The sequence below is a fragment of the Aptenodytes patagonicus genome, chromosome 4 (assembly GCF_965638725.1).
Source record: "Aptenodytes patagonicus chromosome 4, bAptPat1.pri.cur, whole genome shotgun sequence".
Classification (NCBI taxonomy): Eukaryota; Metazoa; Chordata; class Aves; order Sphenisciformes; family Spheniscidae; genus Aptenodytes; species Aptenodytes patagonicus.
The window spans coordinates 27,539,596-27,552,657 of record NC_134952.1 but is presented as its reverse complement, the minus strand read 5'-3'; the positions used below and the strand labels follow the sequence as shown (position 1 = coordinate 27,552,657).

At 41.3% G+C, this 13,062-nt stretch overlaps 1 protein-coding gene across 4 annotated transcripts in view; it reads right to left on the bottom strand.

Moving 5' to 3' along the window:
* The window catches only part of LIMCH1 (LIM and calponin homology domains 1), a 183,350-nt gene that overhangs the window by 47,730 nt on the left and 122,558 nt on the right, over positions 1 to 13,062 (bottom strand). For 3 of the 4 annotated variants that reach the window (XM_076336171.1, XM_076336173.1, XM_076336175.1), the window contains 8 exons: positions 12,379 to 12,628; positions 11,427 to 11,699; positions 6,890 to 7,180; positions 5,357 to 5,611; positions 3,692 to 4,036; positions 2,660 to 2,983; positions 1,858 to 2,091; positions 612 to 860 (listed from right to left, as the gene is read on the bottom strand). In XM_076336171.1, coding sequence (XP_076192286.1) covers positions 612 to 860; positions 1,858 to 2,091; positions 2,660 to 2,983; positions 3,692 to 4,036; positions 5,357 to 5,611; positions 6,890 to 7,180; positions 11,427 to 11,699; positions 12,379 to 12,628 — 2,221 coding nt within the window. The remainder of the gene's footprint in view (positions 1 to 611; positions 861 to 1,857; positions 2,092 to 2,659; positions 2,984 to 3,691; positions 4,037 to 5,356; positions 5,612 to 6,889; positions 7,181 to 11,426; positions 11,700 to 12,378; positions 12,629 to 13,062) is intronic. The other variant, XM_076336174.1, reaches the window with a different exon arrangement.

Genomic DNA, 13,062 nt, shown 5'->3' with positions numbered 1-13,062 from the left:
ATGGAGACAAAACTTAATAGTTACATTCCACAGCAGTGCTCAGAATCACTGTTACTGAAGCAGGAAGAGACAAATATTATAGTCAGAAAGCGAGCCACAGGATTTCCTTTTTGTTGTTGTTGTTGGGGGTTTTTTTTGGGGGGGGGGGGAGGGGTAGCTGAAAAAAGGTACTGGTAATACACAAGTCAGTGTCATTCACTAAAGTGACAGTCCTGTTTAGAGCCATGCAAACCACATATTTGTATCTGGGATTTATCAGAAAAGAACATCAAGTACAAAAGTCGACACGTAACATTTTCTAATCATGGAGAAGCAAGACACATCTCAAAGAGCAGAGTCCAATTGAACCTCTGCTATTCATAAACCTTTTTTGCAATTCAACATATATACTGTAGTAAAATATTTCCTTTCAATTAGCTTTCATTTCAATATTTCAAATATTTCAAAAGAAAATACATTACACAACTATTCTGTTTGTTTCTAAAATGTGTATTACTGACAATCAGTATTTTAGTCTGGACTGAAAACACACCAGGCAATGCACAATCTGAATTCTGAAGTGTGGACACAGGGGCGTACAAGCTGCGTGATTCACACCACAGAGAGCTCACGTTTGCAGATGCTCATCCTTGGATGACCATGTTTCCGTTTTGTTTTCCTCAGGAACCTCCTGAAGCTTAGACACTTGACCAAGGTGGACTTCATTAAGGCTACCTTCACCCACTTGGGCAGTACAAATAGTCTCATCTTGTCCTGCAGGAGGGAGATTGCATTTTTCCTGCCCTTGCTGCTGTTCTTGCGGCGGTTGTACTACAGGTTTTCCAGAGCTATTAATGCAGACTTGTGGAGACTTTTCAGGCCTGAATGAGCCAAAGGCAGCAGTGCAAAGAGACTTATTAAGCAACATTTGAAAAATCACATATACATAATAAAAAGCCTAACTGTAAATTAACATCCCCCCCCCCCCAAAAAAAAAAAAAAAAAAGAGCTGATAGGTAACAAGGTAAGCGAGGCAAGTGCACAAAATAATTTTAACAGAGAGTCAAATGCTTGTACTTCTATTCCTCTAAGTCAGAAACACAAGCTGTCCTGGACACTGCCAAAGATTAAAGTATTAAGCACGTATTTTAACTAAGCCATTCAACTTAAGGTCTTCTCAACACCAAACCACAGTTCAATTCTACCGTAGATGACAGTTTTTCTTCTCCTGGCTGAGCTGTACACTAGTTTTTCATCTGTGTATGCACAGACGCATGCATATCCTTCTCCTCATGTACTCTGAAGAGGCTGATGAATAAGAACCTTTCCGCTCCCGCTTGCATGTGGCTCAACCAGCCAACGATAACTCTGTTCAAAGGCTTAAACCGCCAACTTCCCCACATAGCCTTACGCATCTGAACAAAAGTGCTTAGAAAGACACTGAGCATTATCAGGAGGGATCTCGGGATCTCTTAATTTCCTGTTTGGAAGTCACTGGCATCAGCTAAGCCACAGACAAGCATCTAACCTACCATATCCAGCACCTCTATTTCTAGCTGGAAACATTTGTAATGATTAGCTCATATTTAACTAGAAACCTCTGCAAATGTAACACAATCTTGCTATGCATATCCATTTCCACACGCTGTTAGAATTTTGTATCCGGTAGAGCTCTGCTCCGAGTCTTTACAGGGCTCTACCAAAAGGGCCAGAAACCCTGCGTTGCCTTCTTTTGAGCAGAAAGAGTCAGCACAGAATCGAGGACAAGTACGGAAGAAACCACTGCTGGGCCAACAGCAAGTCTTCCAGATCAAGAGATCTTGACAAACAGCACACAGGGCCAGTTCCAAGGGAAAGAGAGAAGCACAACTTTCTTACCTCGTATTTTTCTTCTCAAGATCTCTAGCTGTGCCCTGCTTATTCTGCTGCTTTGAAAATGGCATGGGAAGGAACTGCTTAACACTGGGCCCAGCCTGTTTTAGGAAAGCTCCAGTTCTTCTGGCCAACATGTCATCTCTTTGCGGGTCTGGAAATTTCACTTTGTTTTCTGTTCCACCGCTCTGCTGCTGAGGGATTTCAGGCTGTTCTTGGCTCTCTTCTCGTGTGACAGTACTGCTCAGAGAGACAAGTGACACTGTTCCATGATAATGCTCACTTGTGCAGCCCAAAGGCAAGCGGCTGCTGAGGCAACGTGGGGTACTGTTACTCAAAACACAGTTGCGGAGGGATGGACAACTAGGCATCTTTAGCTACAGCGCAGGGAGTGAGAGCAAGAGGAAACTATGTTGAATGCCACACCTATGTAGGTGATACGTTAGAAGTTGGGAATTGCATAAAAATGTATGCGAGGAATTATTCACTTGGAAGCTAGCATAAAAGTCTGGACAAAGCACCGTTGATTGCAAAAGAAATCCCCCCAAAAGATGAAAGACTGTTTTCATGCTGAACAGCAATTAACAACTGAAGTACTTCAACATTATTGAAGAAAACAGACTGTTTTATGTTCATAGGATACATTCTTGTAAGTAACTTCATAAAACAGAACACATGCCATGATGAATGAGTAAAACACATCTTTAAAGGCTGTGTGAAGAATGGAACAACATTGCTGACTGATCCAACCTAACACCACACACAAACCAGGCATGAGGCTCAGAGGGATCTGTTTCTGTTCTCTGACCTTTCTGCTTCCCATGGAGTCTTCAAATCCTTCTCACAAGCTACTGCCTCCCCTTGCCGCTGCTGCAGCAGATGAGGAGCTACTGACAGGGGAGGACAATGTATGGGAACAGGGCTAGTGGTACGCCTCTGAAAAGTTCCCATCCTTCTAACCAACATATCATCTCTCTCAATGTCTGGTAAATGCCCGACGCAGTCTTCCTCGGTGCCTTCTTGCCGTTTGTTCAAACTGCACAGGGTTTGTTTCTCAGAGACGATGCCAAAAGCCGGGACAGGTGATAGCATTCTCCTGCAAGAGTCATCTGTACCTGACGTGGCTACCTCACTAACGATGCGATTGAGAGGAAGGGTGACAGACAAAACACATTCAGGTCAAATGAAAGGTAAGAAGAGGAGTCCTCCAACTCAGTTTGCAAATGTTTTATAAACACACAAACTTAACTGAATTAATTGCTCACTAAAAGCATTCATTAAAAATTCTTGCTACAGCCACAGACTAAGTGATTAAAGAAAAGCCAAATAAACGTAAGCTCTGTTAATATGTTAACTTCCCAGAGCTGTAATTCTCCTCCAGATAAATGCCAGAAACACAGAGCACCAATACACCTTGGTTTCAGCATTACATCTTCAAAAAGAAAGTAAATCCATTAGGTTTGAAGAAAGCATTTTTTGAACATCAGCAAGGCCAACAAGCTGAAAGACAAATTCCTACTGTGCTGAAAGCAGGCAGAGCAAAGCTGCTGGAATTCAAGAAGCAGAAAAAGCTCAAACGACAGCTCAGACTGAGATACCAGTGATTTCACCGCTCATCAGAAATTCTGAGGCAAGCTCTCAGAAGACCTTTGCACAGCGTTGTTTTGCATAACCCTAAACATGTTAAGATACTGTGAAGGCGTCAGATGACTTCTGAACAAGGCCGTGCGTGTAAACAGCTCTTAGGTCTATGCTGCAGTCCACCCCCATGCAGATCAGCGTCTTGCAAGAACAGGTCTCATTTCCAGCTCAGCAGCACTTCCTAAGCCACACCAAATACCTGGATTCATTCTGTGGCTTAGATACTTCATCGCTGTGTTCAGCGAACCCGAGACTGCCAACAGTGGTTGAAAGAGAGCTTTCAACAGCAGAGTGATTCTCCACACTGTCTTTCTTGCTTTCCTCTTCTGTTCCATTTTTGGATGAAGCTCTGCCAATAACGAGCTTGTCCCATTTCTGTTGATCAATCTCAGTTACTGGCCCAAAATGCACAAACTTCTGCTTGGGGCTACCAGCCTTTTTGTTTGCTCTGGCTTTGCGGACAGCAAAATCATCGTGGGCCGCTGCTTTCACCGTGATTTCAGCTGGTGGCAGAGTGTCACTGGGACATTTGAAATCTTCTTCACTAGTACGAATGAGGAATAAAAGAATCCCCCCCAAATAAGACCCCAGAATAAAGCAAATTAAATGCTCCTAAGGTTTTGGAGGGTTTTTATTTTAAAACTCAAGGACAAAAGTACAAACAGCTGTGGTATACTGAGGCCCAAATGACAGATAAAATCCAAAGATACCGCAGACCTGTTGGGGAAGCTCTGGGAGGACATCCATGGAAGCCCTTCCTTAGGGGAAGGAACGTAGCATACGGCCCATTCCAGACTCAGTTATTCACCCTAACAAAGCCACAGTTCTCTCATCTGCTCACATAGAACTGGGCCCTGTGTTACATGGGACTGCACAAGCACCACCATACCCACCTTGTCATGGGGGAGTTCCAGTGGCATGAGAGCACCAGGAAGGGCAATTCGCTTATCCTAAACCAAGGGGACTGAATCTTGATTTTAACAAATCACCTCAAAAGTAACAGAGAGAGTACTAACATCTTTGAGATGAGAGAATGATTGAGTTTTGATGGTTTGTATTAAAGCTAAAATGACACACAGTAACCACATTGTTAGAAGAATGCCTGAACAGATGGCCACCTGTAATTGGAAAATGGCATGCGCCTAAACAGGAAGGCTAGGAGTTGTTATCCTTTCCTACTGAGTCACAAATCACCTGCATACATTATAGCCGACCTCCATAGGGAAATAGCTTAGAATAACTGCTTTATACTGGCTCCCTTTCTGGAGGTTTAGTTTACAATAAGAGCATGTCTACACCATACAACGAGGCTCCTGAAACTCCTGCTGCAGGGACAAACAGTGCTGGTGTATTTACTCAGCACTGGAGTACAATGCCATGCAGATATATTAGCTCAGATCTCAAAAGCAGTATAGCCACAATAATGCAAAGAGATGCTGATCCTCAGTTAATACCCCCAAGGTATAATGCCCCAAGCCCTGAAGATAGCTTGGTTAGCAGCAGCACAGTGCTACTGAGTTAGTGGTGCCACATGGATCTTTGTGCTACTCAACTTAGAGCAGCTTCAAAGCAGGTTGATCCATGAGACAAGAGGGACCTTTCTAATATGACGTTAAGAGTGTTCACTGGGGAAGTGACTGTGAAACTACTGTAGTAGTTCTAAATAATGGACACACTTTCATTTCATGATAGATAGATAGCATCCCTGTACAGATTTTGGATTCCTCCTGAAAATTTGAACAGGTAAGGACTGGTTGTCATCAAGGCATTCTTCAAGTTTAAAACCACAAGCACACACAGTGGATCACGACATACTAAACATGCTTCCTAGGGTGCCAATCCTGTCCACAGGCAGAAACCGTACCTGGGCTCCCCTGACAGTTTCAATCTTTTCCAGGTCTCCAGATCTGCTTTTGTTATAGAGGCATTCACAAAAATCGCATCTTCTCGTAGCTGAGGAAGGGTACTTTGAGATTTCTGTTTAGCCAAATCATCGCTCTCAGTATCTGGCACTTTCACCTGCTGTTCCTCCTCTGACTCAGTCTTCTCAGTTTGCAGAAGTGGGTTCTCTTTGCTTGTCACTATTTGCCTTGTTGATGCCATATGCACCCGTCTTCTTCTAATTTAACGCACATTCAAGTTCAGCAAGAAAAGGTATTTCGAGGGAGCAATGATAAATCAGTGTCAATAGAAGAGGTTCAGAGCACAAGAAGATAAAACTGAATTTATAAGCAGATTAATTTTACATTAATTTTAGGAAGTAAACATGGAATCATTTGAAGTTGAAACCTCTCATCTATGCTACCCCGCTCATGCACTATTGAGACTTCATCACATGACTTCTACTCCTAGTTCAAGCAAGAAAAATCTTTAAGTTAGTACTGTATTCAGCATTTCTGCAATAAGCTTTTGTTGTGGTTTAACCTCAGCCAGCATAAATAGTTACAAATATCTCATTTTCATATTATTAGCAAAGTGAATTCAAGTTTTGCTTGCAAGCATACTACAGAATTTCTTTGATCTTAGTCATGTCAATAGCATTAGAATATTAAAATTTGGTTATGTGCTTTTCAGATGCCCTGCCAAACTAGTCATTAGAAAATGTTTATATAAACAAATTACCAGCAGCTGAAAGGCACATTTTGCATTAATGAAAAGAGCTACTAGATACTAAGATAATTTTCTGAATGTATCAGTTAGTACAGTTAAGGTCCACTGTAATGTGTATATAGTGGTTTTATCCAGGATCACTCCTCTTTGCACAAATACAACAAATATACTTGTTTCCTGAAGAAGATGTGTGCCTAGTAGATATGTGTGTTCAGCAACTTCTTAAAGGTCTGTATCACTGAACTGAAGACAGAAGAGATTTTCTAGGCTGAAACCTTGTAAGCCATGCACCACTTCCAAAAACAATGCTATATAAGAAACATTAGGACTATGTGTAACACAATTCGGTGCAGTATAGCAGGTATATATATTCAGTGCGTTAACTAAAGACTAAGTCCATGTTTTCTGCAGGGTATTAAAAGAATGGCATTAGATAGAAAAAATGCATCCAAAAACGTGCATTGAAAACGCTCAGCAAAAGAGCTGAGATGCAAAACATATCTTCTAAGTTTATTCTCCACTATTCATGCTCATGAGCTGAGATAACAAAAGTGTCTAGTCTTTGTTATTTACACTCATAGTCAATTTAAGCTCCTGGTCCTAATAATCTAACAAAAAAATTACAGTAAGTAATCTACATCTCTTTTTTTGTTCACTTTATGATAAAGCATTTGCATTTACTTTAGCCTGTAAGTTTTTTGTAGCCAAGACAGCTTTAGTCCTACACAGCAATAAGCCATGTGAAATTAAGCATTATAATAGAAAGAAAAAGACCATGAATGCACACCTTGCATGTTCCTGCTTTTCCATCTGCAATGGCTTTTTAATGTCTTCCAGTTTACCTTTATCTTTACTTGTATAGGGTCCAATTAAAAAGGGGTTAAACGGAACTATGTGTTTGGGTTGATTCATTCTGGCTCTCCGGGTGGCAAAGTCATCCTTTTCTAAATCAGGAACTCTGCTGGCTGCTTCATCTTCTGAACCAGAATCCTTCCCTTGGTAATGTGTCATGAAGGGGTTGTCCCTGCGAAGGATGATGTCTGGGGTGCTTCCGTTGTCTTCACATGTTGGCTTTTTACTGACACAGAGCAAAATTAAAGAAAGCTCTTGATGCATCAGGGGAGGAGAAGGGAGTGGCAGCACTCATCTCCAGGTCATAAAACAAGCACAGTTAATCAAAATATGCTTCAGGCTGCTGTTAGATTGGGCAAAGCCTTGTTATAAATAAAACTTATCATATACAGGTAACAAATCCACAAGGACTTCACGCAGAAAATCAGTAGCGTTGGATCTTTACTTATTTTAGCTATAGCTAGAAGAACCAGTAAGAACTAGTTTAACATACTAGATGGAGTGAATGTAGTACTGTAAATGGCAGTATTAAACTTCTCAAACACTTCAAACAAAGAGGTTTGATGCAAATACTTGATCCTTGGCCAACATTGCTGAATCCTGAAATACCAGACATTTGGCACTTTTTATTCTTAATGGCTCTATTTTTTTTTTTAAGACCTGAGTAATCACTGAGGGTGCTTACCCTAATATTCTTAACTGCTTTTCTGCTCACACACATCCACGCTTGATTCTCTCCCTAACTAGCCTTCCCTTTCCCCCAGAATAAGCCCTCTATGCCAATGCTGACATACAGTAGCGACAACGATAGCACCAGTATGCCAATGATACTGGCATATGCTGGAACACACTGCCGTCTGCCTTGGTCAGAAACGAGACTGATATCAACACAGCCTTGTTGTTACTAAAGATTACGACAAGGAAGACCCTTGACAGCTGGTACCCAGAAAGATTAAGCTTATTTTAACTTGTAACAGTCAATACTCTTGCACAAACTGAAAAGACAGATGGCAAGAGCTATGCGACTCTCCCATTTAAAAATCAAATTGTTATTTATTGATATTTTAGGAAGTTGGATATCAAATAGTAGACTGTTCCATGCAGTACTTTTGTAGGCTGCAAATACCTTGCATTTCCTCTTTCATACAGCACCACCTTGCTACACAAAGGGAAAAAGATGGTATCACAAAGGATTAAACAGAGTGACATTAAGAAAGCAAATCTAAACAGCTCAGGGGTTGCTTCAAGTTTCTCTTCTATTTAAGAAAACAGTGGTGCTATAATTAGCTGCTTTTCTAAAACATTTTAAAGCCCTGCAAGCCCACTATACAAGCCACTTACTTTACGGCCCCAGCTGCCCTTTCAAAGTACTGCTCAACAAAGTTGCTGGAGAAAGTTATGGGGAAGCCATAAAGCATCCCTGACAGGTCAGCCTGGCTCAGGCCTCGGAGGACAGAGGAGCAATATGAAACTGCCTGCCTTCACCTTGTTGCGCTGCAACACACAGGACCCCCGCCCCCCCACCCTGTTAGCAATGTGGAGAGCATGCTCTCAAATTAGCCAAAGGCAACATTGTCCTTAGATCTCTCTGCAGGATCAAGGTATCATTTAAGGCAATAGACATCACTGGCAGACAGCGCTCCAAAGGGAGCTGCTGTCCCTCTCCCTCATGAGCACCTCTGTTCACAACAGCTTCAGAAACAGCTGGAACAGATGGCTCTGAGCTGCTTTGTGAGGTCTCAAAAGTACCTTTTAAGGTCGCTTCACCACAGAGATAGCAAAGAGTGTAGATTTGAAGCTTGCAATGGATCAGAATTCCCTGCAGATTTGCAAATCACTCTTGCATAGCCAGCCCCAGCCCTTGCAGAAACCACACACAGGTCCATGCTCGTACAGCAGGTGCTTCCAAAGTGTCAGACCATGGGTGTTTGCACTCACTGAAGCAGGGTCTCATACAGGTTTGTGGATCCTTCTATTGCATTTCAGAACAACGAAAGGGTTTTGCATACTTATGCACTGTCAAGATAAGAGTCCATGTCCCTTTTGCAATGAACGTGCCAAGGATTCTTCATCTGCTCACATTTCTCTCTTACCCTCCCCCTCTCCATCATTTATTAGAACAGACTTAATTCTCTTTCTCTTTTTAGGGAGTAGCCATGAATCTGATCCTTATCTTTCAGATACAACAGTGTAAATAAGACAGATGCAGACAACAAGCAAGCAAGGAGGATTACATATCAATAAAACAACGTGCTATAAAGAGACAATATACTCCTTTGGGAAGGGGGAATGCTTTTTGGCATGCATTTGTATAGCATCTAGTCCAATGGAGTCCTTTCCTAGAACATGTTACAGCAATGGAGATAAGTACTTTGATTCCAAGCAAAAAATGCATTTGCATACAAGTTCAAATCCTTCCTGTGCTGGACCCAGAAAGGTCCCCAACTGAGTTTCAGCTTTAGGAACAATTAGATGCCTTGTAGAACTCAAAGTCACACTGGGTGTCCTCCAGAGGTCAAAATGTTGAGAGGAAACAGCCTGTAAACAACTCAAAGCAAGTGGAAGATGACTGACAAACTCAGGTGAAAAAAAGAGAGGCTGGCATCAGAGAGAGATGAGGGAGTAAGAGGGGTTAAAGGAAAAAAAAAAAGATCAGAATACAGAAACAAAAGGGATTGAGAATTGCTCAGTGCCATTAGTGCACAGAAATTTGAATTTGATGCCAAGAAGAGAGAGACAGTTGAGAGGTTCAAAGAACAGGGAACGAGGATGAGACATTAAGAGAGATGATCAAATGCTCCCTTGTATCCTGAAATGTCACTACTGAACTCTTCCCTTCTCCTCACCCACTATTCTTCTATTTACACATACAAATATTTTTCCTTAACAGACCTCTGACCCCAGTGCCTTTTCTGCTGTCTCTTCCTACAGTCCCCAGGAACAGGCTCCTACTTCACTATGGTGAAGCTTGGGCTACAAAGCTCTGCTCTTTGACCCTCAGCTGGGGCAGAAAACCAGCAGCACCTCCTTCTTCCAGCTGCCAAATTCCAGGAGTTGCTTCTGCTGAGAGCAAGGAGGGAAAATGCCTTGTTATTTCTGTTCCCTTCTCCTTCAGCCCTGTCAGGACAACAGATTGTCCAAGGAAAGAGGAGACCCGAGACAAAAGCTATTACTACGTTTTACTGCATATTACTACATCCCTAACATTAATGCTACAGCCTTGGACTCAGAACAGGATTATACCAGTATCCTACCAGTTTACAGGTTCCTGATCAACTAGCACTCTAACTCAGCCTGAAGGACTCATTTATGACTGATAGTTCCTCTTCGTTAGTATTTGGCTTTGTTAAAGTAGTACTCCACAACCACACACAAACATTGGTTCATTACAACCTGACAACAGTGAAGCAAACCTGAGAAGGGGACATATGACAGTGTATATACTGTGACTGTTTTAACTGCATACGGCACATCTATATATGGCTGCAGACAAGCTTCACTGTACCTATAAACAGGCTGTATCACATAAGAGCTGTACTTTTTACTACTACACTTCAAAGCCCAGACTGTAAACCAGCATTTGCTAAACTGCTCACTGTTGGGATTTCACCCCACAATCCAAAATAAAATGTTTTAGACAGGAGGACATTTGGACACTTACCCTTTAGTCAAACCATTTTGATCATTTAAGAGCCTAGTCTTCTGATATGTCGGTTAAAACTCTGCTTTGTGGGCCATCCCCATGAGAAAGAGAGATTTTTCACAAGGACCCGATATCAGATGACGGAAAGGCATGGGCAGTGAGCCTAGCCATCATTCAGCTCTCGAGTTAAAGAACAGGAAATAACGAAATTGAACAACATCCAAAAATAAATAACACAAGTAATAGGTGAATAACTACTGATACTCCATGCCAAAGTCAGTCAAACTATGATTGCTGAACTATGCCTCCATGCTTTAACTGGTACATGTGTTAACAAGCACTGTACTTTTATAGTTCCTGCCATTAAAAATAAATGCATCATTTATTAACCCAGCTAAAAATATTAACCACCTCAAAAGCGTGGTTCAGGAAACTAAACCATTCCATCGGCAACAAGTAAAGTAAGCTTCTGAAACTTTTGCCTAAAAAGGCATTTTTACATTTTTAATGTACATTTATATGTATTTTTTATTAAATGCAAGAAAGCATTAGGTGGAATGTGACAAGCAGTCTGTGTAGTAGTTTTCTTGGAGTCTGTTTACATTATGGTGTAAGACAATACAATTTCTCAACACAAATGCAGTTAGCATCATACAACTCTGCCACATCACAAGCCTTTTCAGACCAAGACCTTCACTAGCAATTGTGAGTGCTTAGCAGACTGGATTTTTGTTAGAAGAAGTGAAATCACAGTGGATCGAGGAAACCCACACTTCAGCCAACACTAAAAATGTGAAGCGTGCACAATTTCCCGCACTGTTGGGCTAACCTGCCATAGCGCTGGGCTGCTGACATGACCTTAATGCCAGCTTGTTCGAGTCTTCTTAACTTTTTGATCTCTTCTGCATCTTTCCCCTTGGGTGCTGATGTTTCTTTTGCACTACATGAAGGAGACTGGTCTATGGAGTTTCCTTCGTTTTGATTCAAACCTACTTGATTTTTAAGGGAGCTTGCCTCAGGAGCCAGAGAGCCCACTTTCTCCTTTTCACACAGTCCTGATGTTTCATTCTGTTCTTCTTCTATGGTTTCAGGGTGGGGTTTGCTATTGAATTATACAAGGCAGTTTAATGTATGCTGTGCCTGAAACATATACACTTATTTATTATAAGCACATTTTGTTGATACCAAGATGCCAAAGGAAATTCTGATGAATGATCCGGGAAGATAATTATGCACTTTAATGGAAGTTGCTTCTTAGGCCAAATCAAAAGTGAAATACCAGTTGACAAAACCAGCATGCAGAAACACATAGTCACAGCTATATAAACTGTACTGGTATATAGAATACAACATACAAATAAATTGATTTTAAAAAAACATAGCAAAAATATTACCTATTTCGACTGAATACATCAAACATTACTTCTAAGTATCATTTGTCAGTGAGTAACCATCTTGAGAACCGAGACAGATCATCCAGAACATTTTTGTCCAGCCTTGGGTTTGAGTCAACGTCCATGGTACTTATATTAACCAACATCTTGTCAAACATAAGCTATACATTGCATTGTATGGTAAATAATGACATCAAGACAATGATTTTCCACTCATTGCTTTTCTACCACCTTTGCCTGTTGCTACAAACAATTTATCAGTACCATCTCAGCAAGAGATTTACTACAGCAGAAGGCGCTTCATACATGTTATGAGAAGAACAAAAGTTAGACAAGTGTTAAAGCATCATCACTGAGGAAGGGAGAAGTTGGATAGGCCAGTCTTACCTGAAAGGTCTGTCTCCTAGTGGTGAAGTCGCCGTGCTCCAGCTCTTTCGGTACTCTTCTCGTTCAGCTTTCTTTTTCCGAAGTGGAGCAGGTACATAGAAAGTCTGATTACTCTTGTTAGGGAGGTACTGGTTAAAAGGCACAGCTGATTTAGGTTCACCATGTGAGGTCCGCCTCGCCAACATATCATCTTTTTTCACATCTGGCATCTTTCTGTGTGGCAGGTCAGTTTCCGAGTCACTTCCTCTCCCTAGTGAGGAAGGAGAAAAAAAAACCCTCTTCTTTTCACTTTCATCCATTTTTTTTTTTTAAATTATAAATCAGAGAAGACACCACCAAAAAATTACATTTAGCATGTGAGCACCAAAAAATGAGGCCACTTTTACCTGTATTTATATTTTAAAATCAGTCACTGAAGGTAGTAGCCATAATATCTACACAGACAGTAACCATTTTTTTCCATCAACTCTTATTTTCTACCCCTGAAAAACTCATCTTCAGCCACAGGCCACATCAAAAAACTCAGGGTCAGATTAAGCCAGACTTGTCAATCACACAGGACAGCTACAGAAGCTTACCTGACTAAAGCCCAAATGACTCCTAGCTGTACATATGGGTACGTTTGACCTGATTCACACTCTTTAACCTACACTTACATGTGCATAGCACAAGCTCAAGCAAAAA